This window comes from Arabidopsis lyrata (genome assembly GCF_000004255.2).
Source record: "Arabidopsis lyrata subsp. lyrata unplaced genomic scaffold ARALYscaffold_6, whole genome shotgun sequence".
NCBI lineage: Eukaryota > Viridiplantae > Streptophyta > Magnoliopsida > Brassicales > Brassicaceae > Arabidopsis > Arabidopsis lyrata.
In genome coordinates, this window is record NW_003302550.1 from 4,982,996 (window position 1) to 5,008,777 (window position 25,782).

The 25,782-nt window shown below is 35.4% G+C and overlaps 6 protein-coding genes across 7 annotated transcripts; 1 reads left to right on the forward strand and 5 right to left on the reverse strand.

Moving 5' to 3' along the window:
• Window positions 1-258: 258 nt before the first annotated feature.
• On the reverse strand, window positions 259-2,191 carry LOC9307592 (feruloyl CoA ortho-hydroxylase 1). Of its 2 annotated transcripts, XM_021022856.1 has the most exons (3): window positions 1,471-2,191; window positions 950-1,379; window positions 829-918 (listed from the first exon to the last, which is right to left on the reverse strand). In XM_021022856.1, exons 1-3 carry the CDS (start codon window positions 1,965-1,967, stop codon window positions 910-912), a joined length of 936 nt encoding a protein of 311 aa, XP_020878515.1. In that variant the 5' UTR covers window positions 1,968-2,191; the 3' UTR covers window positions 829-909. The 2 variants fall into 2 exon arrangements, with proteins under 2 accessions (XP_002873560.1, XP_020878515.1); XM_002873514.2 differs by having other exon boundaries at window positions 259-1,379; window positions 1,471-2,187.
• Window positions 2,192-2,527: 336 nt separating this feature from the next.
• Window positions 2,528-6,691, reverse strand: LOC9309629 (protein DGS1, mitochondrial). The gene is made up of 14 exons (XM_021023080.1): window positions 6,324-6,691; window positions 5,997-6,123; window positions 5,681-5,884; window positions 5,420-5,557; window positions 5,145-5,306; window positions 4,821-5,015; window positions 4,486-4,586; window positions 4,183-4,272; window positions 3,875-3,947; window positions 3,767-3,795; window positions 3,557-3,680; window positions 3,333-3,443; window positions 3,115-3,215; window positions 2,528-2,978 (listed from the first exon to the last, which is right to left on the reverse strand). Exons 1-14 carry the CDS (start codon window positions 6,554-6,556, stop codon window positions 2,858-2,860), a joined length of 1,809 nt encoding a protein of 602 aa, XP_020878739.1. The 5' UTR covers window positions 6,557-6,691; the 3' UTR covers window positions 2,528-2,857.
• A 3,222-nt stretch (window positions 6,692-9,913) lies between these two features.
• Window positions 9,914-11,593, reverse strand: LOC9309630 (vacuolar protein sorting-associated protein 13-like protein). Its single transcript, XM_021022455.1, has one exon. It carries the CDS (start codon window positions 11,104-11,106, stop codon window positions 9,994-9,996), a length of 1,113 nt encoding a protein of 370 aa, XP_020878114.1. The 5' UTR covers window positions 11,107-11,593; the 3' UTR covers window positions 9,914-9,993.
• Window positions 11,594-11,686: 93 nt separating this feature from the next.
• LOC9309631 (E3 ubiquitin-protein ligase RNF13) lies at window positions 11,687-14,083 on the reverse strand. The gene is made up of 4 exons (XM_021022456.1): window positions 13,583-14,083; window positions 13,022-13,152; window positions 12,546-12,650; window positions 11,687-12,412 (listed from the first exon to the last, which is right to left on the reverse strand). Exons 1-4 carry the CDS (start codon window positions 13,646-13,648, stop codon window positions 11,956-11,958), a joined length of 759 nt encoding a protein of 252 aa, XP_020878115.1. The 5' UTR covers window positions 13,649-14,083; the 3' UTR covers window positions 11,687-11,955.
• Window positions 14,084-14,178: 95 nt separating this feature from the next.
• Window positions 14,179-15,740, forward strand: LOC9309632 (ankyrin repeat domain-containing protein 54). Its single transcript, XM_002871476.2, has 6 exons — window positions 14,179-14,382; window positions 14,499-14,586; window positions 14,918-14,982; window positions 15,096-15,164; window positions 15,242-15,291; window positions 15,368-15,740. Exons 1-6 carry the CDS (start codon window positions 14,332-14,334, stop codon window positions 15,477-15,479), a joined length of 435 nt encoding a protein of 144 aa, XP_002871522.1. The 5' UTR covers window positions 14,179-14,331; the 3' UTR covers window positions 15,480-15,740.
• A 4,889-nt stretch (window positions 15,741-20,629) lies between these two features.
• LOC9307593 (protein LATERAL ROOT PRIMORDIUM 1) lies at window positions 20,630-23,045 on the reverse strand. Its single transcript, XM_021020151.1, has 2 exons — window positions 21,568-23,045; window positions 20,630-21,135 (listed from the first exon to the last, which is right to left on the reverse strand). The coding sequence occupies exons 1-2, from the start codon at window positions 22,202-22,204 to the stop codon at window positions 20,807-20,809; spliced, it is 966 nt and encodes a 321-aa protein (XP_020875810.1). The 5' UTR covers window positions 22,205-23,045; the 3' UTR covers window positions 20,630-20,806.
• Between the last annotated feature and the right edge of the window lie 2,737 nt (window positions 23,046-25,782).

Below are 25,782 nucleotides of genomic sequence, written 5' to 3' on the forward strand. Positions count from 1 at the left end.
ACCTAAATATGTGCCAACTTTTGGCTTCGAAACAAATAAACATTGTGTTAATTGGTCGTATCATCTAAAACTTATATAAACTCCTATCACTATTATAAAGTTAGCCTCGTGTTAATTGGTCATACCATCGAAACTTCTAAACAACTACTATCACTATTAAAATAATCTTGTGTTAATTGGTCGATCGTACCATCCAAAATTTGTTTTATAATTAATGCTGCATTATTAAGTTTTGTTTGTTTGCTAAAGAACGTAGCATTATTCATTATTATGTTTATATAAGTGAACTTTGTGGATGTACATGAATCACGACAGAGCGTCACCTCCACTCTCACTAATTAGGAAAAGATCGATGGCTCAATATCTATCTATATCTACTCATGACCGCGTGTCCGCGTCTCCACTCATGATACCATATTGAAGACTTTTCTCCATGTTACAAGTGCATATGACTATTCATCAATTCATTGACCACCACACCATGCTCACGCTCCTGATATGTTTTACGCCAAAAAACGGGCCACCACCAAAATGTTGATGATGATGATCTTTTTCAACTTAGCTTTCTGACGAGTTCCGTTGTTCAATACCAATATTTCCATCATAACTCAAAAAAGTTAAAAGAGTCCAATTCAATGAGCAGATTGGTTCTTGATCAAAGGTGCTTCACTTGCTGAATGGTTGCGTAAAATAAGATATTTTCATATAAAGACATGCATGAACTCAATATATAGAGCTTATTTCCTCGATTTTGAGCCGCAGATCATCGTGATGATTTAAAGCTTTGTAAATCATGTCATGGGAATTTGATCGACTCAATAGTCTTCTTTCCATCATGAGGTCTTCCAAAAAAACCCTTCAAATAGTCTGAATACACAGTCTTTCTATACCGAGCCATCTCATTGTTCTCTAACACCCCTGGTAACGGCTCAATAACCGAATCATGAACCGGTCCGCAGAAAACCGGAATGGAAACCCGGCTACAACACTTATTGACCACCACACAATGCTCCACGCTCCTATACCTATCATTGCTCAATATCTGTAATACATCTCCAATATTAACAGCAATTGCTCCAGCAATTGGAGGGACATTAATCCATTTGTCACCATCCTCGGTGGCTCGGGCGTAAAGACTGCTTAATACACCGTGTTCTTGCAGGAGGAGAGTGATAGTGTTGATGTCTGAGTGGCGACCAGTTCCTATGGCCAGGCTTGGCTCAGGACATTTCGGATAGTAGTTGAAGTTCATTCTCATTGTTCCCATTAGAGTTTCTTTATTGGACTCGTCGACGACTGAGTTTAGATTGTTGATGAGTATGTTTAAGATCTTCTCTGTAATTGGTTTGATCTTCTTGAAGTGGTCTATCACTTGTTCCCTACCCACAGTTATTAATTCCAAACACTACTTAATTATGTACTTTCTTTTTTTGGGTTCAAAACACTATTTATGTACCTACACAGACTTACTTGCAGACGGAAGGCCACGTGGCAGCGAAGTCGTGTCGTTGAGGAAGATACTCAAACTTGAGGAAATCTCTCCATTCCAAAACTCTCTCCTTGTAAGGATTGAAACTTGTGGTCAACCACGCCGTCTCCGACACCGAAGTCCCTCGCCAATACCTTCTTCTTTCTTCGGCCGGCAACTCGAAAAACCCACGCGCCGCCGCAATCACACCCTTCAACTCCGCCGGAGCTATCCCGTGGTTCACTATCTGAAACACACCCAACTTTGTCGCTGCATGGCAGATCTCTCTAGCCAGGTGCGGGTCATTCCAATTGGACACGTCAATGACCGGGACAGGTGATCCGAAGAGGATCTTGTCGGAAGTGAAGCGTTCTTGAGGAGGTTGAATGTATGGAGAAGGAAGTGTGGTTAGGGTTAGAAAGTCGACGAGTCCTTTCACTCCATTCTTTTGGTTCACCACGAAATCTTTCACTTCGATTTCGTCGGTGGTGGGACTCATGTTTTTTCTTCTATTTTTAGTTTTAGTAGTTAGAGAGTTGTTTTACTACTAGTCATTACTGGAGAATAGGGAGTAGATGATATGGATTATGGATGCTATTTATACACATGAAAATATCATGGATGGTTTTATTGAATATGAAAAATGTAACTATATCTGATGTTTTATGATCTCTACTACATGATTGGACAACCGATATTTTTAAGTTAAAGTTGAAGAGAAGAGCATTTGTTTTTGTTATTTCTATTATGCAATATTTAACAGTTGTCCTATATAAGAAGCATTTGATATCACTTCATACTTTTTTTTTTTTTTGAATCTAATATCACTTCATACTTTAATCATGTATATACTATATACAGTTGCCCTACATCTCCCAATATGGCATTATTTATTCGAGTATGAAAATGGAAACTTGACTATTCAGTCTCACCAAAAACAAAACAAAAAACGAAATTTCGACAGGGTTTCACGGGTGTGTGTGCTTGAGAGTGACTCAACCACACTGATCAAAGAAGCCATTGGAAATTGGAATGCCAGAGGAATAGCATTGTAGAGTATATCTTGGAACAAGTTTATTTTATTTGTTTTAGCCTTGACATAAAATATCTCATCTCGACTCACCGTACATGGGACGAGACAGAAATTGGATATAGAAACATTGAAGCCAAAGCATACAAGACCACAAAACAGGTTTTGATATCTTAAATTGCAGCACAGATCATGAATTTCAAAACTATCTCCTATGTGTAACTTTGTTTTACCATTTCAAGGAAAAAAGGTTTTGGCTTGGTACCAAAAACTCTAAAGTGGGCCTCAAGCAAGTATTCCTGGAGGAATGATTGAATAAAATCGGCATTTCATAAAGCAGATTAAAAACCCGAGATGAGTTATTGTCGCTTGAGAGTGGGAAGCAAGCAGTCATAAACCGTTACTAGTCGTTGTGTCACTGTTAGCTTGTATGATGTTTGCTGCTGTGGCCTTCCTAACTCGATCAGATCTTGTTTCACTCTGTTTATAAAAACACATCAGTAAGTTCAAGCACACACATAACCACTTTAACAAATAATGGACTTATGATAAACTGAAAGCTAATGGCAGCCTCAATTTAATAAGCTAATTGATGGGATCAAAGTAAAAAACTTACAAATCCCACTCGTCAGTTGCTCTTGCAGGTTTCTCAACAACTCGATACAAACGTTCCAGGCTGTATATTAGCAAGCCAAATACGGTTTCTGCGTCCTTATCCTGTAACAGCATCAAGAAACGACCAGAAATTTTTTCACAGGATTTCTTACAGGACCCATTTGCAAAATAATAATGATTCAAGATAAAGGGAGAAAAGGAGAATAGTGGACATCTTACACGTCCTTGCTCAATGTAGCTCTGATACTGCATAATTCTCTTTTCAATTTCAACGACTAGTAGTCTCCTGTGAATACGAGCAATTCTTCCTCGTCCTTGAGCTTTGCTGTCCTGTTTCATATCAGTGAAATCAAACTGAATAAAGATAACAAAACTATAAAAAATGGATCAAATATATGTATTTCTGTCACATTTGGTTTTCCTTGAATTATCACTATCCTTACCTTTTTAAGCCAGGTCCGAAGCACTGTGAGCATAACTATGCTAAGAAAGAATGCAGGTAATGCAGCCAGAATGGCAAAATTTATTTCATTTGCACGGAGTATCTGATCCAGTTCAAGCATCGCTCTGCAGGAGAAGATTATTCAGATTTATACAAAATGAGTAAGAGATCTACTCTAGTTAACTGAGAGCTACTGGTTTAATGAACTTACGTTTCTATATCCAGTTTAAGCTTTTGGACCTGAAAGATAGAAAATTCTGATGTAATTCGTATTTCACAAACCATAAACTATAGCTTCATGCCAAGAACTTCAAATTACCTGAATAAGCAAACCACGGGCAAGCTCTCCGCTAAGGAGGTTGTGAATAGGATGCACAAGTTCCTTTTCATACCTGCAATTAGAAGGTAAAATTCAAATTCATACCACGAAATTTCACATGAAATCATTTTACCAAGTCTAACGTGGTTAGTGAGGCTGATGACCAACATAGTCATGAGGAAACGTCTTTCATTACCCAAGATTGGAACTACTAACAATTATTTGATTGCTTACATTAATGCAAAATATTCTAATGCCATGTCATGTGCCCTTAACTGCCTAAGAAAGAGTAAGGTTCAGAGTTGTACCGATTCATAACAACCTCGAGCATCTCCTGATCAGATGCATTATCCGGGACCTTTTCACGTGTAGCCTGCTCGCAGAAATTCCTAAGCATTCTGCATAAAATAGAAATTTGTAAGACGTACTAAATAAATGGTTACTGAGATTTTTTGGTTAAGGGTATGTGAAACCCCAGTGATCCAAAGAATGAGATCAATAGAACAAGTGAATTGCTAAGGCATAATGAAATGGAGACGATGAACGCACATATACAACTACAAACAATCAGAGCTAGGATAAAAAGAATCAAGAAGGAAAGGAATATCAACCTATGCAGTGAATCTTGCGTCAGCTGCACTTCTTCAGTTTCCATAACACCCTTGTGCCTTTTCCGGAAAGTATCAAAAAGCTCATCCCGAATGGAAAGCAGCTGCAAGGATCAGGAAACTAATTCAGAAACTCCATGCTCTAAAAATCTCACGTAACAAACTAATAACTCGATCATTTTAACTTGTCACACTTTTATTTTGGCTCGGACCAAACTTTGAGAGTCGCAGTAGCTATCACTTTCTATTTGTATCTCTTAATAGAGTTTTATGCAACAAGTCATTTGTTGGAACAGGACAAAAAGTCACTTAAAATATTAGTAAGGTTAAGAACAAACCGGTTGCTCAACATGATCACTAAAGAAGCTCATCGTTGCTTCTTTTGCATCATGAACCCAATTCTCGATATCCGAACTTCCCATCAAACTACTGTGACGTAGAAGCCATATAGAGAAAACAGAGAGCCCAACTGCACCACACGTATACCGGACCCAGTACAGGGTCATCCTCCTTGGCTTCCGATGTTTCCCTACCTATATAAAAAGCAATGCAAGTAGGAAAACTGTCAGAGTTGATTTCAGGTGATAGATCTTTATCTTTACATGTTCATATCTGTGATAAAAAATTATGGCCAATGCTATATAAACTACAGTCACACCTACCATAACTGATAAATATGAGTTAAGTTTCTCCAAATTCTTATGCGCCAGGTTGATTGCATCTGTAAGTTCACAATCAGTCCACTGGGATCCTTCTTCATTAACTTCAGGCAGTCGATCAAATACAAGAGGCATTGGGTAACTTCCATCAACAGAAGAATCACACTGCAAAAGGGATGTAAGTCAAGACATAAAAGTAAGACTCGAGACCATCACGATATAAATGATCAGACAAATGAAGGAAGTGCCAACACAAAGTAAAAAAAGAGTGTGTTTACCTCACGCTCAGCATGCAAATGGCTGAAAGAACCCTCCAAGTTCGAAAACAATCCATTGATAACAGCCAACAATGATGGCAGTGACTTTTCTGGATTCTTCACAAGATCCTCTCCACGTTTATCCAATTCAACATAAAGCTAGAGAGCCCATTGAAAGAAGTGACATTAGTATGTCAAACATGTAAAACAATGCTACTCATGCACAGAACTTTATAATGGCGTTACTTATGTTAAAAAAAGGAATTAAATTATCATAACAACCTGAGCAAGAAAGGAAGCGAGTGCAGATCTTAACTCCACCAAGACCCGCATCCTCTCCGTCATGTGAGATGAAGATGACTGACAAAGATGCTGCATCGCAGAATCCTCACTGAGACTTTTGCTCACGAACTTCGTACTCTCGTTGACAAAAGCTGTTGGTCCTCTCTCAAAAATCATGAAGTAAGCTTTTCGTGCATTGGAACCCTGTATTAAATACGATCAAAATAATGCCACGAGAACCATTTAGAAGGAAGACTTCCACTACAAAATCCAGTGAAAGAAAAGATACATCTCATGGAATGTTCTGTTCACTCACCTCAGCTCTAGATCGCCAAAAATCTAAACTTTTCTGGATATCATGCAAATTCGAGAGAACGTCAGCCATAATTTCCTCCAAAACACCATGAATTCTAGCTGTATCCGCAGAGACATTGCTTGTAATTCTGAATATATCAAAATGTATCAGCTCAAAAGTCAAAACAGTCTCCATATCGTCATAACAGTATATAATCAAACAAACACGAAACTCCAGTAATCAGTTCCAAGCCACGATCATCAAAAAGTAATCAATGAAGGCCGAATAAAGAACACTAACTAAGAAAAGTACCAGAAACTCCCAAAAGAGATGAAAACAGAATCTTACGTAGAAGAATTTGGGAATTCGGAGGGCAGAGGAAGAGGAAAAGAAATACTTCGTTTTCTCGAAACTGTTTGGCGATAGAGATTGGAGATTTTCCCGAGAAAAATGGAATTGGAAGTAGGCAACAAGGAAGCAAGGCGATTCCAAAGGTAACTGGAATAAAAAGGAACTAGCTCTCCGACGTTTGACAGCGCCGTCGACGGGCTTGACTCGTTAGCCGGAGGCTGAGAATCCATTGAAGTCGACAATCAATTTTCTCAGTTCACCTCTGGCCGGGTTTATGACCGGAGACGGAGGAGCTAGTGCCCTTAATGTCGGTAAAAAGAGAATTGGGACAAATAACGAATTGAAATCCTTATTGGGCTGTTAATGGGCCAGGAGTAACTTTAAAATTTTGGGTTTTGCAGACTGATCTGTTAACACCGACTCACATTATTTAGATATTTGATTATTACTATTTTTAGGATCAGTTTTTCTCCCTGTTCTAAAAATCCCCGCCTAGCCCCGATTACTCCCCGCTTAATCGCTAGGCCCACCCTATCCGCCTCGATTAATGATTAATCCCCTAAAAAATCAGTAACCCGATTATTCTCCGCCTAATCCGATTACTTTCCGCCTAATCTTATATACCCCGATTATTTTTTAGATTGCAAGTATAAAAAAACTTTTTATTTTTGTTATTCAATCATTTGAATGGAGAGTTTGTGATGTTTTACAATAACTTGTGTTCAGATTTTAATAAAAATCATAAATTTGTAATAAAAATCATAAATTTTTACAATATTGGATTAATATATTTTAAAAATATTAAAATAACCCTAAAACTAATCCCCGATTAATCTCCGATTTTAATCCGATTTTCCGATTAATCGCTAGGCCCATGCCGAGCGCCCGACTAGCGCCTAGCGATTTTTAAAACAAGGGTTTTTCTAAACAAATTTATTTACATAAACGCACTTTTTTATTAGATTTGACATAAAAACACTGTCCCGTTTACTAAACTAGATTATATACCCGCGCGTTACGCAGGATTTTAATTACTTTTTTTTATTAATGTGTATTTTTATTATAAATATAATCATTCGAATTTGAAGAGATTTTATTTTAATCATTTGCATTCTTAATCCAAAGCTTAGAAAATAATTAGTTGTTCACTACATTTCTCTTGTTATCTTGAATGATTCACTCGTCGTCTCTCGAAATCTACTTTTTTTTCATTATCTAATGAATCACATGCAATATACTCGACTACAAATTGGTTCCCAAAACAGACCATATCTATTTCCTCTTTACTATATTTCAATATTCAAGTTTTTAATAAGTTTCATGGTCTTCTTCATTTAAGTGAAAGTTAAAATATATTGGACAGATATTTGTCATGAAGTTTCTTTAACCATGTTTTGGTGCATGTGAAATTGTTTTATAGAGAACAAATCTCGTATATGAACTCATTTCTAACCACGTACATCAGATTTCAACGTCAAATCTTGCACTTTTATCTTGATCATTTGAAAATATAAAATTCTCTTTTCACATATATAAGTTGACATATATTATGATTTTAGATAATATTCTTAAATTTGATTTTTCTAAAATGTGTAACTTACAAACGCATAAAAAATTATTCTAATTTTAAAATATTTTTTTTTCCAAAAACAAAATCATCTTTATTTCTAATTAAAAACTCTTCGATCTACCATTACTATCACTACTCTAAGTTCCAAATATCATTCTCAAATATTATTCTTACAGTTTTATTATTGATTAGATTATTTTATTTTTATTTGTGATGTCTAGAATAGTTTTTTTTGTTTTTTTTTAAAATCAGCCTAGTTTTTTCAATCTATGTTAATTTCCTAAACACTAATTAATATTTAATTTTTCCTTTTTAGCTATTCATTTGTTTAAAAACTACCATTGTTTCAATTTAGAAAATGTTACTTGTTTATATTATATTATAATTATAAATAATAATAGCACATACACAATTCTTCTTATATTTTAATCGGTATTATGAATTGATACTTTAATATTAACAAATATATTCTTAAATTTTAATTGAATATTATTTCGGAAATGAATTACTTTTTAGTTTAAGTAAGAACCTTTAAATTTTGTATTTTTTAACTCTTATTTTCTTTATTATACTAAATAATTGTAAATCTCAAAAATAATTATTGTACCGTTAAGATATATGATAAGCTTCTTTAGTTATATTTTAGTATTGTGGAAGTGATATTATTGTAAGATATAATAACTAATTTTATGCTTATTTAATATCTATTTAAAATTTTCATATTTGTTTAAAATATTTATTTTTTTCGTTTTCTATTAATATTTAATTTTATTTTTTGTAAATTATTATTTTTATTTAAGGAAAGATAATAATATGAAGTGTGTGAATGAAATTTAGTTTTAATTTTTTTTGTTTTAATAAATAATATATGTAGAGCCCACAAAAAATTAAAATAAGATGACATGGATGATGATGTGGACACCCTAGATGGAGAGAAAACTCTCTAATTATATATATAGATTAATAAATTATAAAAAAATGGGAGACTCACAAAAATGCCCCTTTTTCAATACCCCTTTTCAAAAATGCCCCTTTTGGATGTCCATTTTTAAAAATACCCCTTTTATGTACAAAATGACTAAATTACCCTTCTTTTAATAAAAGATATTATAAATATATAAGGAAATATAACAAAATTAGGTCCACAAAATACAAAATATTTTTTTGGCGGGAAAAGTGATCCCCCAATTTTTCCCGCCAAAACACTTGTAAAAATTTGTAAAACCTTTAAAATACCTTGTAAAATTTTCCCGTAAAATTTTTTCCCGCCAAAAAATTTTCCCGCCAAAAAATTTTTTTTGCGGGAAAAGTAATTCCGCAATTTTTTTGGCGTTAAATTTTTGGCGGGAAAATTTTTCCCGCCAAAAATTTACAAGGTGTTTTACAGGTTTTTTACAAGGTATTTATAAGGTTTTACAATGTATTTTAAAAGGTTTTACAACGTATTTACAAGGTATTTATAAGATATTATAAGATTTTACAAGCTTTTTTATAAGGTTTTTACAAGTTATAAGGTTTTACAAGTTTTTTATAAGGTTTTACAAGTTATAAATACCTTATAAAACCTTAAAAGTACCTTGTAAAACCTTTTAAAATACATTATAAAACCTTACAAAACACTTGTAAATACCTTGTAAAAAACCTTTAAAATACCTTGTAAATTTTTCCCGCCAAAAATTTTCCCGCCAAAAAAATTTCGCAAAAAAAATTGCGGAATCACTTTTCCCGCAAAAAAATTTTTTTGGCGGGAAAATTTTTTGGCGGGAAAATTTTTATGGGAAAATTTTACAAGGTTTTTTAAAGGTTTTTACAAGTGTTTTGGCGGGAAAATTGCGGGATCACTTTTCCCGCCAAAAAATATTTTATATTTTGTGGACCTAATTTTGTTTCAAATAAGGGTAAAATGGTCATTAAAAATTAAAAGAGGGCAAACTTAAAAATGGACTCTCAAAGGGGGCATTTTTGAAAAGGGGTATTGAAAAAGGGGTATTTTTAACAATTTCTCTAAAAAAATTGGTTGTAGGAAGATTATGTGAATCAAACATAGAAGAAGCTAAAATGTTAAACAACTTATTTGCAATGTTGTTGTTGATTCCATTAAAAGAATGCTCTGCTACCGTAAAACACACGAGACCCTTCTTTTTTCTTCTCCATTCCATTACTATTATTATTATTCTGATTTTGAATTGGAGTTGCAGTGTTGTTGTTGTTACTGTGATCTTCCTCGTGTGGTTTATTATGAAGATCCATGGGAAGCTTCATTTTTGCCAAAGACTCAGTGAACTGTTGCATACTTCTCATATACATCTCTGCTATCTGTTTCTGCATTGTTGTTTCTTCATTCATCTTTTTCTCTTCCTCTTCTTCTTCTACTTCTTTGTTTCTTCTTCTTGATACTTCTGTGATCTCTCGATTCTCTTTCTCGTTTGAATCTGCTGTGTTCTTGTCGTCGCTTAAGCTTGTTGTTGTTGAAGAAGAAGCCATGAAGCTTCCATTCCCATAAAGCTCTTTTTCTTCCGAGCACACCATTGATATGTCCGTTTCTGGTCCATGTGTTGAGCCTAGACAGAGAAAAGAAGCGGTTCCGGATTCATTGAAGTACTCTGTAACCATCTGTTTGTTCTCGTTAACAACATTGATGTCAGGGAACTCGATCCTCGTGTAATCTACTGTTTCAGAGACTTGTGGGTCAAGCAACACGACCTCGGAAGAAATCGACGTGGTGTTAATCTTGGGATTAGATGAAGAAGTAGAGGAAGGGTTAACAATGGAAAGCGTGAGCTTCACGGTACCAGCAGGGGAATGGAAGAGATCGGTGGAGGAAAGACTGTAGTCTTGAGTTACACTGTCTTGACCTATGATGTCTGAAATTGGGACAAGAGCGAAACCAAGAAGCTGATCTTCCATGTAATGTCTGGCTCTGCTCATCATCCAGATCTCACATTTGAGAACTGCAGCATGGGCATCGATCTGAGTCACATCGATCATAAGCTTCTGGTTGAATTCAGGGTTTTTGCCTGCTCTGTGGATGATTCTAGTGGAGATGGTGTCGTCAGGATTGTACGTGAGAGAGAATTTGGCGTAGACGTCTTGGTTATCGTAGATGCAGATGTTGTGGATGTTTCTTGCGTTGTGAACAAACACTTGGAGAACACCTGAGAAGCCTTGGTGGTAGCAGAACCCAGAAGAAGCTTGTTTCAGAGATTCCATAGGGGAAATAAACAGAGACAGATGATCAAAGAAAGAGAGAACCACGATAAAGCGTAGATGGTTTAACGTTTAAAATGAGTTTGAAGCTGAACAGTAGCATGACCTCAAAGGGAAGTCAAGAGAGAAAGAGAAGTGTTAGTGAAGCAAGAGTAGCTTTAGCTTTGAGGGAATTCAGGAGCATTGAATGGAAGAGGAATAGGGTGGTTGAGCATAAGAACCAATGGAACAAAAATATAGATAAAAAGAACATTATGATGACAAAGATGATGATTATGAAGACTGAGATGATGAAAATATCTAACCACACATTTCCAATGGAGCATTTTCATCAAACAACATCAAGCCAATTTAGACACTAACGACGATAAACGTTTATATTGGTCAACAAAGTTGACCTAGACTAATGATTCCATGGTCTTAATGGGGTAGGTAAGGGATTGAGATGTCTATTTTTCTGATCAATAAATTAAGAAGTTATGTTTTTTAGCTTTGATTTTGCTTGGCATTGCAGTCTACACCGCCCAAAAATTGGCCAAAGTCAATAGCAGACCCCACCAAAACCCACTCATCATCATCATCATTACCATAACCACTTAATCTTCATTCCATATGATCACTTCTCACATCATAAGCCACAGTATCTCTCACTCATCAAGCAAATGATCAAGAAAGTTGCAGACTAAATAAATCAAATCTAGCAAAGCATCTTAACGACAAAGATTCAGCAAGTTTTGTGGTTCTAACATTATTAGATTCTACTGATGTACAGATTCTCAAGTATCGAAGTCAATGGATTTGGCCATTTGGGGTTGGGGTGGGTTGAATGTAACTACAGAGATACAACCACAGTCACTTCCTTCCCAACCTAACCAAATGGGCCTCGTGCTTTGCAGCTGCTACTGCTTCCGCAGCTTTGTTTGCAGCTTCACGCTTCATTGCCCTCTTTGCACGCCTTCCTGTTATGGCACTGCTAGTCTTATCTTTTGGCTCACGTGAGGATGAAGAAGTGGGTTCAGAGCCAGAAGCCTGTCCACCTCGGTTCTTATGTTGGACCGGCCTTGCTTCTTGGCGGCCTGCCCTGACGAATCCATTGTCACCCCACCTCCGGTTTCCTAAACGAAGACTTGAACCTTGCATATAAAACTCGTCAAGGTCATCGTCGTCCTCATCCTCATACTCAGGTGGAATATCGAAATCATAATTGAAATTGTCATTGTCTGAAACCCGCTCCACTGCTTCCAGTGGCTGGAACCATGATGCCCTCAGGAGGAGGCATACACTCTCCTCGAACATGAAATCTTCAACGCTGCAATGATATATAACAGAAAAAATTAGTTGGAAACGAAGAAGTACAGAAAATGATGTAAAAGCAAGAAAGGCACAGCCAAGTAATTGGAGTTTAAAATGGAGCCAAATGTAAATAAGGATGGAAATTTTACCTTCCGTCGAGAGCGCGGTGGACATTGAGAAAATCAAATGGAAGCTTACATTGTGGGCAGGTAGGTTTCTCTTTGTAACTTGCCCAGCGGAGTATGCACGTCACACTATATATAGATAGAAATGAATCATTCCTCTTAAAAATGGAAAGAGAAATATCAGTATCTGTCCTATTTCATTTCTAATCAAACATATTCTGATCAAACGAAAGAAACAGAAAAACGTAATAGAAGGTCTACAGATTAAAGCAAGGCCAAAGTCGATTGTTAAGAAAACTGAGCTGAGAACTAAAACTGATCTAACAAAACAAATGTCTTAAACCACAAACAGTAACTTCCTCAGTATCAGACTAAATATTGATAAGAATGTCATAGAAAAGACTTATATACAGGCAAAATCAGATCATCAAATCAGCATCATTGCTCATATAAAAGAAAAAGGATATACTCTGAATAAACCAAGAATCGATCAGACGTACCAGTAAGCATGTTCACAGCCTTTAACCATAGCTGTTTCTTGAAGAGGTATTGTATCCAAGCAAATTGCACAACAGCCGCCATGGTTCCCGAAACTCAGCTCATTGAACACTTGTTGAGTCTTCTTTTCATCCTAAATACAGAAAACATCTTGAATCAACCTCGTTCATGAATGAATTATATAAGGGGGAGATCATTTATAAAGAGATTCATCAACATCATCCTAAAGAGTGTTTTGTTTCGGAAAAGAAACCAAATTCATGTACATAAGACACAGTTTCAACACCAGACACTCCACAGGTAACAACCGAACTACAAAAGACGTAAATCCTGAGCAAAGATCCCAAATTGAAGCTAACCCACGAACAACGAGATATCAGACCCAACATTCACGAAATCCCTAATTTCTCAGAACATTACATACATCAATTCAGAAAGGGAAACGCAGCATCAAGAATTCAAGAGCTAAAGATGGAGGGACTCAATCACAAATCAAAACAGAAACTTGATCTTCCATTTTGGATAAATTTAATTGATTCATAAGGGCAAAACGAAAATAAAACCTGATCTTGATGAAGAGACAAAACATCCACTTGCTGCTCATCAACGATCTGGATCGAGGAAGTCATAGCGCGAAAGGGAAAAAAAAAAAAAAAAAAAAAAAAATTTGGATTCCGGGAATCTGAAAACGAAAGACTTGGTAATGAAGATAAATAAAAAGTTGTTCCTCCGAAATCTATCCGGTAAGCAGACGAAAACCCTAATCTAGCAATCTGAGGAAGAAGAGTTGCGAGTTCAAAATGGGTATGAGAACGATTCGGTGACCAAAAGAATAAAGAGAAAAGGGATCGATCGGAATCCTCCGTAGGAAACGGCCGAGGAGATGTAGAAGAAGATGAAGAAGAGAAGACCCTAATTTAACGATTACGACTTCTCCACCAGAAAATCAAGCGGCGACCCAAAATAAAAATAATATTTATGCGGTGCTAAAAAATGTAAACTTTGATGTTTTTTTTATTTATTTTATTTAAATATGAAGTATAGTTTAAAGAGTTACAATAACTAAAATATGGAATATATTTGACCATTTTATCATTTTTATATACATTTAAAATTCATAAACCTTATTTGATACTCAGGAAAAAAAAAAAAAAAAACCTTATTTGATACTCCATTTTATTTTAATTACATAAATAAATATATAACAGAGCCAAACACAAAAAAAAAAAAAAAAAAAAAAAAGGAATCGGACAAATAACACCAGAGTAGAACCAGAAACCCTCAGATTGAAATTGGTATTGGCCGGTGGAGAATGGGAGCAGAAACAAACGTAGTTGCAGAGAAAGTTGAGGACTTGCTTGAGGTCTGTCTCCTTCTCTTCATCCCTAAAATCCCCTTTTACATAATCGATTCATGTCTCCAACTTTTGGGTGAGCTAAATTTGAGTTTATTTGTTTTTTTTTTTTTGTTAATTGACAGGCTGCTAGATACAATGATATTGATGATCTCAGAACCTTGGCCTCTGATGGTGTCTCTCTTGACTCTCGTGATTCACAAGGCCGAACAGGTTTCTTACGATCTAAAGTTCCAATTTTTCCAGTCAGTAGCTTCACTTTTTCTTTAATGCCACAGTCAGATGAGGTTCTTAAACTCTTGCTCAGATACTTGGAATGTCTAGTGAGTCAATTACTCGTATAGATATAGGAAAATTTGGAGTAAGTGATGCGAAAAATTGTACCTTTGGCTCTCATTTCATCTGGTTACTGTTTTTTGGATTGAGTAATATGTTGGTGTTCTTACTCTTATCCTTGTATATTTAGATACTCAGATTAAGGCGTTTGAAATGTATGTTTAACTATGGGAACGTTGTTTCTTTTATCTTTTGTTTGTCTTCATAGCCCTGCATATGGCCGCGGCGAATGGACATATGACTATAGTGGAGTATCTTATCAGTCAAGGAGTGGTAAAAACAACAATCCCTTGCTAATTTTGATTCCTTGACAATGTAATTTCTGGTCTTCTATCGATTGAACATGAATAAAAGAGAGATTATTGTGGCTTTGTTTTGGTGAGCAGGATATTAATCCTCTCAACGATGAGAACAATGCTCCTCTACATTGGGCATGCTTGAATGGCCGTGTTGAGGTGAGGTAACCATCACTCATGTTCTTGCTTGAAGATGTTTTGTTTCTCCGGTTTACTAAGTGGAAAGCTACTTACAGGTGGTGAAGAGATTGATCTTAGCTGGAGCAAGTCTAAGTCTTTTGAATCGGTCTGTCTCTTCAATCTTTCTTCTAAATCTATCGGAGGAACTAAGCTGAACCAGTAGAAACTTGAAATTTTTGTAGGTACGAGAGGACTCCAATGGATGAAGCCATTGGTGCGGAGAAGATGGAGATTATAGATGCTATTAACACAACTGTTGCACAAATGGAACTTGAAAATACCAGTGTGGCATGACTTTTCAGACATCGTCATCCTCAGCATCCTAAATGTTCTCTTTCCGTCCCTCTCTCTCTCTCTCTCTGATTTACAAGTGAGGTTTTGTATTGTGGGAGTGTTGGTTTGTTACCTATGCTAGTAGTTGTTAGAACTGGGATCAATAAAATTCAAAATTTTTGGTTGCAACACCCATAACCACAAACTTGTTCAATGAATTTTGGGCTGGACCAGTTTGGTTTTGGTTTTATTTGAATTTGATTTCGGTTTTGAAATAACGAATTTGCTATAAAGGATGGACAACGGTGGTGGTAGCCAGCTGCGGAGATGTAGCGACTAATAAGGCATATGTATTCTGTAGCTGCTTAGACTTTTATTTCCCTATATAGCTTCATTTGTCCTCTTTATATATCACAGTTTTAATTTCTTACATATTAATATCGTACTAATTTGCACATAAAACTAAAACTTGAACAAAAGACATTGATGTATCGACTCACTATCAAAGAGAACAAGATCGAAACCCAAATTATCCAAACAAGACATTGTATACACTAACTTGAGAAAAGGGCACTAGTGATGTATAGAATCATTACCAAAGTGAACGAGCTCAAAACCAAATTATCTCAAGAAGACATTGTCTACACTGGTTCATGCGTGCTATTGGTGAGCCAACCCAATGGCCAAGATTGCAAACGTACACAAAGGAGATCCTAATTCCCAAGTAATCAAAGAAAACATCTTAGACCATCCTCATTTAGAAGTCGATACACAAACATTATTTGTGCCTGCGGATGCAATAGCTAAATAATCTTATAACTTTTCTTCTTATATATCATGCGGTTCTTGAGAATTCTACTCTCGATTGGTTTGATTTCAGTGGTTTGAGATGGATAATTACCTTATGCATTTCTCGGTAATGCAAGAAAATTGGTACTATTGAGTTATTAAAAAGGACATTGTGATGTAAATGAAAATAATTTTTTTCATGGATAGATTTGCCTTAAACCGACATAGTATAAATTCGTATAGGGTACAATATACTTCAGTTTCCTTTGGTTCGCATACAAATTATTGTTTGGCAAAAATATGCATTATGCGCGTTTGAATTTACATCGACAATACTAGCTAATACTACAAACCACTAAACTACAGATCTGGATCCATGTACAAACTTTGATAGTTGATACCAATTAGATTTATTTGTCATCGGTCTCTAGTTTGGTGAAGTGTTGGACGTTTGTTGGATAGACTAGTAGTTGTAAGAACTGGAATCATAAATCCATCCGGAAGAATAAGATATAAAGTGATAATCTTTCGGTGCCCCATTCCTTCTTTTGTTTTTTTAACATATGTGCATTGCACCATTGCTTCGGTTATATTAGATAAAGTAAAAGTTATAATTACTAATTTTGGTTTAGTCCGAAGGGGAATGTATCTCTCTCTCTTTACCAAATCCATGCACCTAAACTTGCATTTTTTTTGTTTGGCCTTCACGTTCACGGTGTTTACGCACATGCCTCTCACTTTCTACAAATAGTTTCATAGTTTTTTGGATAAAAATCATTTGTTAAACGTTTTCACAGTTGGCAAAACATCATTTCGTAAACCTTTCGGTTCTGATGCAGACTGACGCTGTATGTCTCTTTATGTTAGATGTGATATACAGATAATTTTATTTAAATGGTTTTTCGTCAACATATTCCCCACTCTCTTTTTGTCAAGTAAAATGTGTCACGTAATATTTTAAATCAACAAAAATAAAATTGATTTGAATGTGAGGGCTTCAAATTTGGGGGAAAAAAACCAAGATGTAAGAAAATAATCAAGAAGTTTCAAAAATATCAAGATTTTGCTTAGTTATAAAAGTAAAGAAAAATCTCACTAGCAGTACTCGATCCAACATAATTATAGTGAAAGCTAACCATTTTTTATTGTTTAATAAATAAATAAATATATATATATATATATATATATATATATGTTTTGTGTTATGATTATACTATGTTTCCGTGTAATCATTCTACTGGATGGCAAACGACTTCTATATCATTAGTATAATAAAAAAAAACATTACTATGATAAATGAATGAATTATACAAGTCGTTTTGATATGATATCTCTCTCATAACTCATAAGTCATAAGTATTGTTAAAATAGTTGGTAACAAAGTATATACAGACATACAGTACTTAAACTTGAATGTTTCACATATCCTCTTCTTAAAATTAGATATATATATATATATATATATATATATATATATATTTATAGACCTTCTGATATACTAATTCTCCTGATCTTTAAATTTGTATGATTGCCAATGCGTGATGCTGTTCACCATAATAGCCACCAACGAAAAACCATATGTCTACACGTACAAATATATTTGGTTCGGTTTTTATAAGATTCATCTTCCACTGGTTGACAAACATGCTCATCAATATTATACAAATGTAACCAAAAGACATAAAATAAAGAGATCTGCGCGAGGTATCATTTTCTTGCGAGGAGGGGGGGCGAATATTACTACGTTCGAAAGTTCAAAAAGCCTAAACCCTATAAAGCCTACGACACTGTCGAATTTATTATTATTATTACTTTATGGTGGAGTGTTTGAAGGAATATATTGATTTTTTATTTTAATTTTTGGCTTTATTCCTACTACATAATACAATTGATAAACATATGAGGGTCGAAGTAGTTTAGATAATTTTTTTTTTTTTTTTTATAAACCCTATCGACTATTTGGTCGGCTTCGGTAGGAACGCACCAAGGTGCTACATAGGACTTGATTGGTTTTCCCGCTAGCACCCGCTTAGCGGTTGTTAGCGGTCGGTTGCGGTTGCTAGCGGTTGGTACCAATCATAGAAACCGCTCCACACCGCTTCGAACCGTTCGAAATCGCTGGATTTCAAAAGCTCCTTCCCGCAAGCGTTTGCGGTTGCGGGCGGTTGCGGTTGGTGTAAAAAAGGAAATAAACTAAAAAAGAAAATAAATAAATTAAAATATATATCATCATGTCTGATTTATATTCACGTTAATTCTAAAAAAATAATTATTATTTAACTTTAATTTTCTAATATAAATAATTATTTTTGTTTTCAATATAAAAATTTATATGAATAATTATTTATGGTTTTTAATCATTAATCATTTTTAAAAAATTTATACTTTTCATAACTATAGTTTCTGGTGGTTTATAATTTTTTATAATCATATATTAAATTTATTTTGGTAAATTTTGGTTTAACCGCTATCGTACCCGCTGATCAACCAGTCGTAAATCTCCCGCAAACGCACCCGTTTTCAACCGCTAAACCAGTCGGTCAAAACGCTAAAAAACGCTTGAAACCGCAACCGCCCGCTTCCGCAAACTCCCACAACCGCAACCGCAACCGCTATAACTATGAAAATACATAAGTTGTGTCCGAACAAGACTATAACTATGCTTCTGATATTAACGATTTAGTGGCGAAATCTATGGTTGGACATAATCGATATTCAGGTTCATATATTTCTTAAATCCCTTTTAGGCTAAGTTGTTTTTTGTAAAAGGGATTTAACGTGAGATCTCATTGTCATATGATAGACTCTGACTCCTCGAAATATAACTATGCCAACGCCCAAATAAATTCAAAATGTAAACATGGTTCGAGGCTTCGAGCAATATTTTTTCTCTCGATCTACACAAAGATCCATATGTTTAATCTCATAAAAGCCTATACAGTATATATATCAGTGCACAGCAACGTGCCTAGGTAAGGTGGAAGCCACAAGATTACAGAGTCTTCTGCGTAATTGAATCTAAGTCAGTGAGAATAGTAACACTAGAAAGTGCACAAATAGGCTCAGTGAATCAGTTTATAGCAAAAACAGCTTTTAAAACCTAAAAATTGAATGGGGATAAATCATGAATTGATGCATATGAAGGAGGATATATATAACATTTATATTTAGGGAATATGAAAATCCAAATTTAGATTCAAAAGCTATAACTGATACAATATTATGGGCTGGCAAATGAACACAAAATCGGCCGACATAGTTAAACAAATATTTGAATATAATAACTAGTAGTCTAGTACATTAGAGCATGATTATTAGTAGTATCTTAGAAATAAATCTTAGGAATATTTAAGTAATATATTTGTAAAAGTGATAGGTAAGAGATAGTATTTTTGAGTTAAGATTTTTGTGTGATTAATGGTAGGTTCTTAACATGTGATTCTTAGAAAAACAAATATTATTATAAAAATAAAATTTATAATTATAGAAAATTTAATAATAGTTGTAAATTAAAAAAATTAAAACATACATGAGATACAATTTATCAACATCTTTTTTTTGAAAACCTGTTACAAAAGAAAAAAATTCTGCTCTAAGGACATACAGAAAAAAAAAAATTTAAAACATATAGAAGAAAAAAATTCTCTTTTTGATTGTTTTTTGAACCTGTTACACAGTGACACGTATCAACATCTTAAGCTAACAAAAACATCCTAACTAAGATACAAATCTTAGATTAATTTTGTTAGTATAATTATTTTTAATCAATTTTAATCCTAAAATATCTCTAAGATATCACCGTTAATGCTGCTCTTATATGTATCCGGTTAGTGGTGAAATAATAACACTTGATGTAACAGTGAAACACTTCAACTAAATAAAATTCTTCTACATATAATTCTCGTTGATTTAGGCATTTAGCTATAACATCGTATTTACTTTACTATGTACCATAACATCTATACGACTACACCTATAATTTTCGTTGATTTAGCTATAACATTTCGTGTTTACTAATTATATTTTTAACATGTAAATCTGTACGAGTTAATATGATAAGTGCATGAGCAAAATGGACTTTATTTTTTTTGCTAAAGCAAATTGGACTTTATTCTAGGATATCAATGGTGTAGGAATAAAAATTAACTATCATACACAGAACTTATTTGAATAAATTCTAGTCCTACTGTTAGAAACAATTTAGATTTGCTATTACAAGAAACTAATACCACAAAATTATCAAACAAGTCTTAACAAACAGATATGGTTTTAAATTCGAGTTGCCGCATATTTTCGTGCGGGTTTTAATCCTAGGAATACATAACATCTATACTTAAAAAACGTGATTTCAAGCAAAACGTTAGGTGTTTCACCACCAATTAAGTAAAAAAAAATAACTGTCGATACGTTTGTTGCAGCATTAGAATTTAGAAGTAGTTCGTCCGAGTGGACAATTCATACAACAGAGTTGTTGAACTATTTCGTTTGTATCTAACCCCACTGGAGAAAAATATCAGAGAAAATCTTTCATTCAAACAATAAACTTTCTTGAATTTGGTTTAACCGTAAAACCCACCGCCTGAACCGCCGCCACCACCACCACCACCATAAGCAACATTTGGCGGGTCGAGAATAGGCGCAGAGGCTGAAACTCCGTTATGGTTATTAGCTGCACCACCTAAATGCAAATCCGACATATTAGGAAAACCTTCTTTGGGTTCAAGCCCTTGATCGTACAAGAATCCTTTAAAGACATGGCCACCGATTTTCACCACCGCTTGGTACGCGTACTCGTCATCCCCGTCCTCCACTGCCGTTACTCTAACACACTTGAACACAGCCGTAGCCCTAACCTGCCCTGGCCATGCTTCTCTTGACCCTCCTCCGTCTTGCATACATAAAACATAATTATGAATCATTTTCACCATATCAATCTACATAAGAGTGTTAATTATCATACAAATATGAGTTTTTAATACGGATAAACTAATCTGAACCAAACCGAAATAAGAGACTCTAAACTGACTAAAATTCTATATGGTTAAAACGATCTAATTTTTCCATAGCTCCAACCAAACCTCAAACTGAACAAAAGACTGAACTTCAAAATTTCACAAAATTATTGATAAATTTCTTCAACTAAAACCATATCAAACCCGATCAGTACTATATAATGTTTTATTTTGGTTACTGTCATTCAGATTACAAAAACCCCAAACTTTGATTGATCACCGTAAGGTCCATAACGGCTATTAGTGTTATATGCATGTATATACATAAAATCATGTGGATATATATACTAATGAAAATGTAAAACTACCTTGTCGGCTGGAACTGGTCTCGAAACTTTGAGGAGGCGTGTTAGAAGTTGAAGTATGAGAAGTGGCTTGTTGTTGTTGTTGTTGAGACCCTACGATCCTCGGCTTCTTCGTCCCGGAGGAGGTCGACAGAGACGAGCCAGCCGTTGGATTGGCGCCGGTAGGCATGACCTGCCTCTCTCTCCGCCGAGCGGCAGAGACCCACGTGCTCTTCACGTGAGTAGAACAATCAAAGCCACGGCTCTTGCAGCACGTCCTGCACCGCCTCTGCTTACACTCCTTCTTCGCCTGATTTCCACAGTCTTGACACGTGGCGGTTCCCGATACGCCTGAGCCAGACCCCGAGTTGTTCGAACTCGTTCCGACCGTTGTCTGGTTAGTACTCTTGAAGTGAAGATACTGCGTTTCGTGGGTGTTGTTGTTGTTCTGCCATCTCCGGTTGTTTCCGAGGAAGTTAATGTCGGAGTCTTCCACGTTTTGCTGCGGTGGACCCGCCGTGAGTAGAGGAATCACTCCGACACCGAGCGCCGCCGCAGCTGCATTACTGTTCATATGTTCCGATCCAGATATAACTCCAGCGTTCTGGTGATGATAAGCCGGAGCAACAACGAAGACGTCTCGCAGACCCACCATGCCCATCTCCGTCGCCGCCGCCGACGAAGGTAGGCCGTAACGGACAGAAGATCCAGGATGCCATGATGGAACGCCGGCGGCGACGGAAGCTGAGCCTATACCGCCGTGGATGACGGAGGGACCAGCATTGAAACCAAGAGATAGATCCTCGGTGGCACGGGAAGGTGTCGTCGTCGTCGCCGCCCAGTCGGTGAACGCACCGGAATCCGACGTCGGTAGATTATGCCTCCTCGTTGTAGCCACAGCTGATTAAACCAAACCCTAATTCCAAAAATAAAATAAAAATTATAGAAAAATAAAAGTCACAGTACACAGCTCCAATGCACATAACCCATAAATCTATACAAATCTGAGCTGATAGAGAAAGATGAAGATGGATCCTACAAATTTTTCCGATAAAACCAAAAACAAAAACAAATCCAAAATAGATTTTTCGAAATCTACTGTCACTATCTCTGTTTGTCTCTGCTCACGCAGAGGAAAAAGAACACTGCGACTCTTTTTTCGCTTCCTCTCTCTCTCTCTCTCTCTCTAACAATCTGACCCGTTTCCTACTTTCTCTCTCTAAAAAAACTGGTTTTTACTTGGTGCTGTCTGATTTTGCTCTAATCTTGGGTTTCTTCTGGATCTTTCTTTCTTACCTCCTTCAAAAACAATAGTGGTTTATGTTTTGGTTTCTTGTTCTAGATTGTTTCGTCTTGTTCCTGTCTCTCTCTAATAATCATCATGGACAACTGCAGAAAGATAGATAGAGGAGGCAAGTGAATTTTTGTTGGTTTACCTTTTTTTTTTTTTTTTAAAAACTTATTTTATGATTCTTTTTTATAATAATAATAATAACTCAAAGAAATGGCACATGATACCTCTTCTCCTTTTTTGGATTTTTGCTGAAGTTTAATTGTAACATGATCACTTTATAAGTTTATATATATATTTTCTGTCAATCTTTATCAGATGACGAAGTTCATCACCACCACTCGTGCGCGTGGCTCACTTGCGCTTAAGAGCGGCTTCGCCGGTTAACTCTTGTAGGTCATGGTTCGGTACATACGCGTTTTGTACTTACCAGTCTAGTGGCCTACATCATAATATCCGAGATCCGATCCTTTAATTTGATACTTGGGGTTACCCTTTTTCTTGTCAACATCCTAATTCTTTTATCTCAATATTAATTTTCATTTCCAATTATCATGCGTATATTTTTGCCTATTTTTATAAATATTTTAAAACTTTGAACATGTTTTAGATATTTGTCCATAATGATATAAGATATCATGTATCTATAAGACATAAACTGAAGATGTCTACAAATTTGATACGAGGATCAACAATCAACGGCGACAACAAAAAGATGTATTTGGAAGTTATTATAAACTCAACATATGTGAAATAATAAATTCAGATTTCGAGGTCATGATTAACATTGTCATTGTATCCTAATCACACACATTTTGCTCTGTTATTGTTGTCATATATCATACTACAGAAAAACAGACAAAAACCGGTACAAAAAAGCAGAGACCACATTTACGGTGATATAGCAGTTTTGTATTCATCCTTCCGACACTGTTGGATTGCTTAATGTCCATACATTACAAATAAGAAGAAAAAAAAATACTTTAAATGGTCCACATAAATGTGAAATGTTTTGGAGACCAAACAAAAGACCACTGAAAAGTCCAAAATCCAAAATATGGTTTACAGATAATACAATAAATGTTGAGTAGATTCAATATATACGAAGCAAACTTTGTTGTTTGATACTATTAACCCTTGTTTGAAAAATCGCTAGGCGCTAGTCGGGCGTTCGGCATGGGCCTAGCGATTAATCGGAAAATCGGATTAAAATCGGGGATTAATTTTAGGGTTATTTTAATATTTTTAATATATATTAATTCAATATTGTTTTCAAAATTACAGTAAAAACAAATTTTTATGATTTTTATTAAAATTTGAACACAAGTTATGTAAAACATCACAAACTCCCAATTCAAATGATTGAATAACAAAAATAAAATGTTTTTTTTTATACTTGCAATCTAAAAAATAATCGGGGTATGTAAGATTAGGCGGGAAATAATCGGATTAGGCGGGAAATAATCGGATTAGGCGGAGAATAATCGGGTTACTGATTTTTTAGGGGATTAGTCATTAATCGAGGCGGAGAGGGTGGGCCTAGCGATTAAGCGGAGAGTAATCGGGGCTAGGCGGGGATTTTTAGAACAAGGCTATTAACATGAGACACGTTGATATGAGTATGATATATCTTGGACTTTTGCCTTTGTGAATCTTTCTAAATTTACACAAACGCCTAAGATTGCTTCCATAATATCCGGATTTAATTTTCAGACAGAGCATATGTAAGCTGCACATACATAAACCATTTTTCCACGTTTCAACGATATTTTGACAAAAAAACGTACTGCGTGTCACATCGTCGTTTTTACATAAAACAAGAAATGTATTGAAAAACTAGTTTTCTAATATTGATGAATAACATAATCAGTTTTACTAAAATCATTCAAATTAAGTCTTTATAGGGGGGGGGACATCTTAATTAGTTTGTATGCATATTTTTACGTAGTATAATTGCAATTAAGTAAGAAAGTAGCTTTTATGTTTATATATAAAAGCTTTAAATGAGAATAATTAGTTCGAGCAATGCACGTGAAAGAACCCTTTCAATAAGATGTTCGTCGGCCCCTCCCCACGCTTTGCGGCCGTCGAATCATTGCCTTTCTTCTGAGGTCTTTTTTTGATAAATTTCCCTTTTGAGATCTTTCGAGCCCGTTTGATCTTTGTGGCTAATTTACGTAAACCCACTTTGTTTTATACTCGTATGTTTTCACTTGATATTTTTTCGAAGACCTTTTTCTATAAATGAAATGATATATACTTGTATATCTAGACAATAATCCCAAGTTTTAAATAATCATTGTGTTTAATCAATAGTATGTGGCCTAATGGTTTATATAATTAGAGATCGAGTTCCACAAGCTACAAAAATCATTGCGGTGTTTTTTTCACCACTATAAACCCTTGAAATAACCGATTTTCTATGTATTCTGACTATTCTTTTGTTGGGTTTCAACATGGAATATACCCCCAATTATATAAAGAAAATCCAAATGTTTGGAGTCTATGACTCTATGGTCCTCTTTCTCAATCTTAGTCGCTTGCTCAAAATTTGGGAATTAGCTTTTGCTCAAAATGGGGAGGGTGGTAACATAAAACAAGAAAATTAACGATTTTACGGAAGTGCAAAAAGTGTTAACATTCTCAAAAGGAAAAAAATAAAAGCATGTACCAGACCAGTAGATTTATGACAAAGCAAAAGAAAAGGAGCAGAAGGCACGGGGCTCGAGAGAAGAAAATGTTGGCAAAAACCAAAAGAAAAAGAAAAACAATAATGGAGGCCTCGGAGACTTGTTGAGAGTTTGAGACAAAGACTAATGCTTCTTTGCCTAATCGGCGGAGGTGGCGTGCTGTCTCACTTCCCTCCGACATGCGTCGGCCCCACGCGCCTAATTTCCCTATTTCTCTAGTTAAAGAAACGGACCCCAGATTGATCGGTTCGATTCATC

Excerpts from the sequence above, each read along its gene's own strand:
- LOC9307592 (XM_002873514.2), bottom strand. The coding sequence starts at position 1,967 with ATGAGTCCCACCACCGACGAAATCGAAGTGAAAGATTTCGTGGTGAAC. Across the intron at positions 1,380-1,470 it reads ACGTGGCCTTCCGTCTGCAA|GGAACAAGTGATAGACCACT; the intron begins GTAAGTCTGTGT and ends AACTGTGGGTAG.
- LOC9309629 (XM_021023080.1), bottom strand. The coding sequence starts at position 6,556 with ATGGATTCTCAGCCTCCGGCTAACGAGTCAAGCCCGTCGACGGCGCTG. Across the intron at positions 3,948-4,182 it reads CTCGAGGTTGTTATGAATCG|GTATGAAAAGGAACTTGTGC; the intron begins GTACAACTCTGA and ends TTCTAATTGCAG. Across the intron at positions 3,681-3,766 it reads CTTAAACTGGATATAGAAAC|AGCGATGCTTGAACTGGATC; the intron begins GTAAGTTCATTA and ends CTTCTCCTGCAG.
- LOC9309630 (XM_021022455.1), bottom strand. The coding sequence starts at position 11,106 with ATGGAATCTCTGAAACAAGCTTCTTCTGGGTTCTGCTACCACCAAGGC.
- LOC9309631 (XM_021022456.1), bottom strand. The coding sequence starts at position 13,648 with ATGACTTCCTCGATCCAGATCGTTGATGAGCAGCAAGTGGATGTTTTG. Across the intron at positions 13,153-13,582 it reads TGTCTCTTCATCAAGATCAG|GATGAAAAGAAGACTCAACA; the intron begins GTTTTATTTTCG and ends TTCTGTATTTAG. Across the intron at positions 12,413-12,545 it reads CACCGCGCTCTCGACGGAAG|CGTTGAAGATTTCATGTTCG; the intron begins GTAAAATTTCCA and ends ATATCATTGCAG.
- LOC9309632 (XM_002871476.2), top strand. The coding sequence starts at position 14,332 with ATGGGAGCAGAAACAAACGTAGTTGCAGAGAAAGTTGAGGACTTGCTT. Across the intron at positions 15,165-15,241 it reads GCTTGAATGGCCGTGTTGAG|GTGGTGAAGAGATTGATCTT; the intron begins GTGAGGTAACCA and ends AGCTACTTACAG. Across the intron at positions 15,292-15,367 it reads AGTCTAAGTCTTTTGAATCG|GTACGAGAGGACTCCAATGG; the intron begins GTCTGTCTCTTC and ends AAATTTTTGTAG.
- LOC9307593 (XM_021020151.1), bottom strand. The coding sequence starts at position 22,204 with ATGGGCATGGTGGGTCTGCGAGACGTCTTCGTTGTTGCTCCGGCTTAT. Across the intron at positions 21,136-21,567 it reads GACCAGTTCCAGCCGACAAG|ACGGAGGAGGGTCAAGAGAA; the intron begins GTAGTTTTACAT and ends TATGTATGCAAG.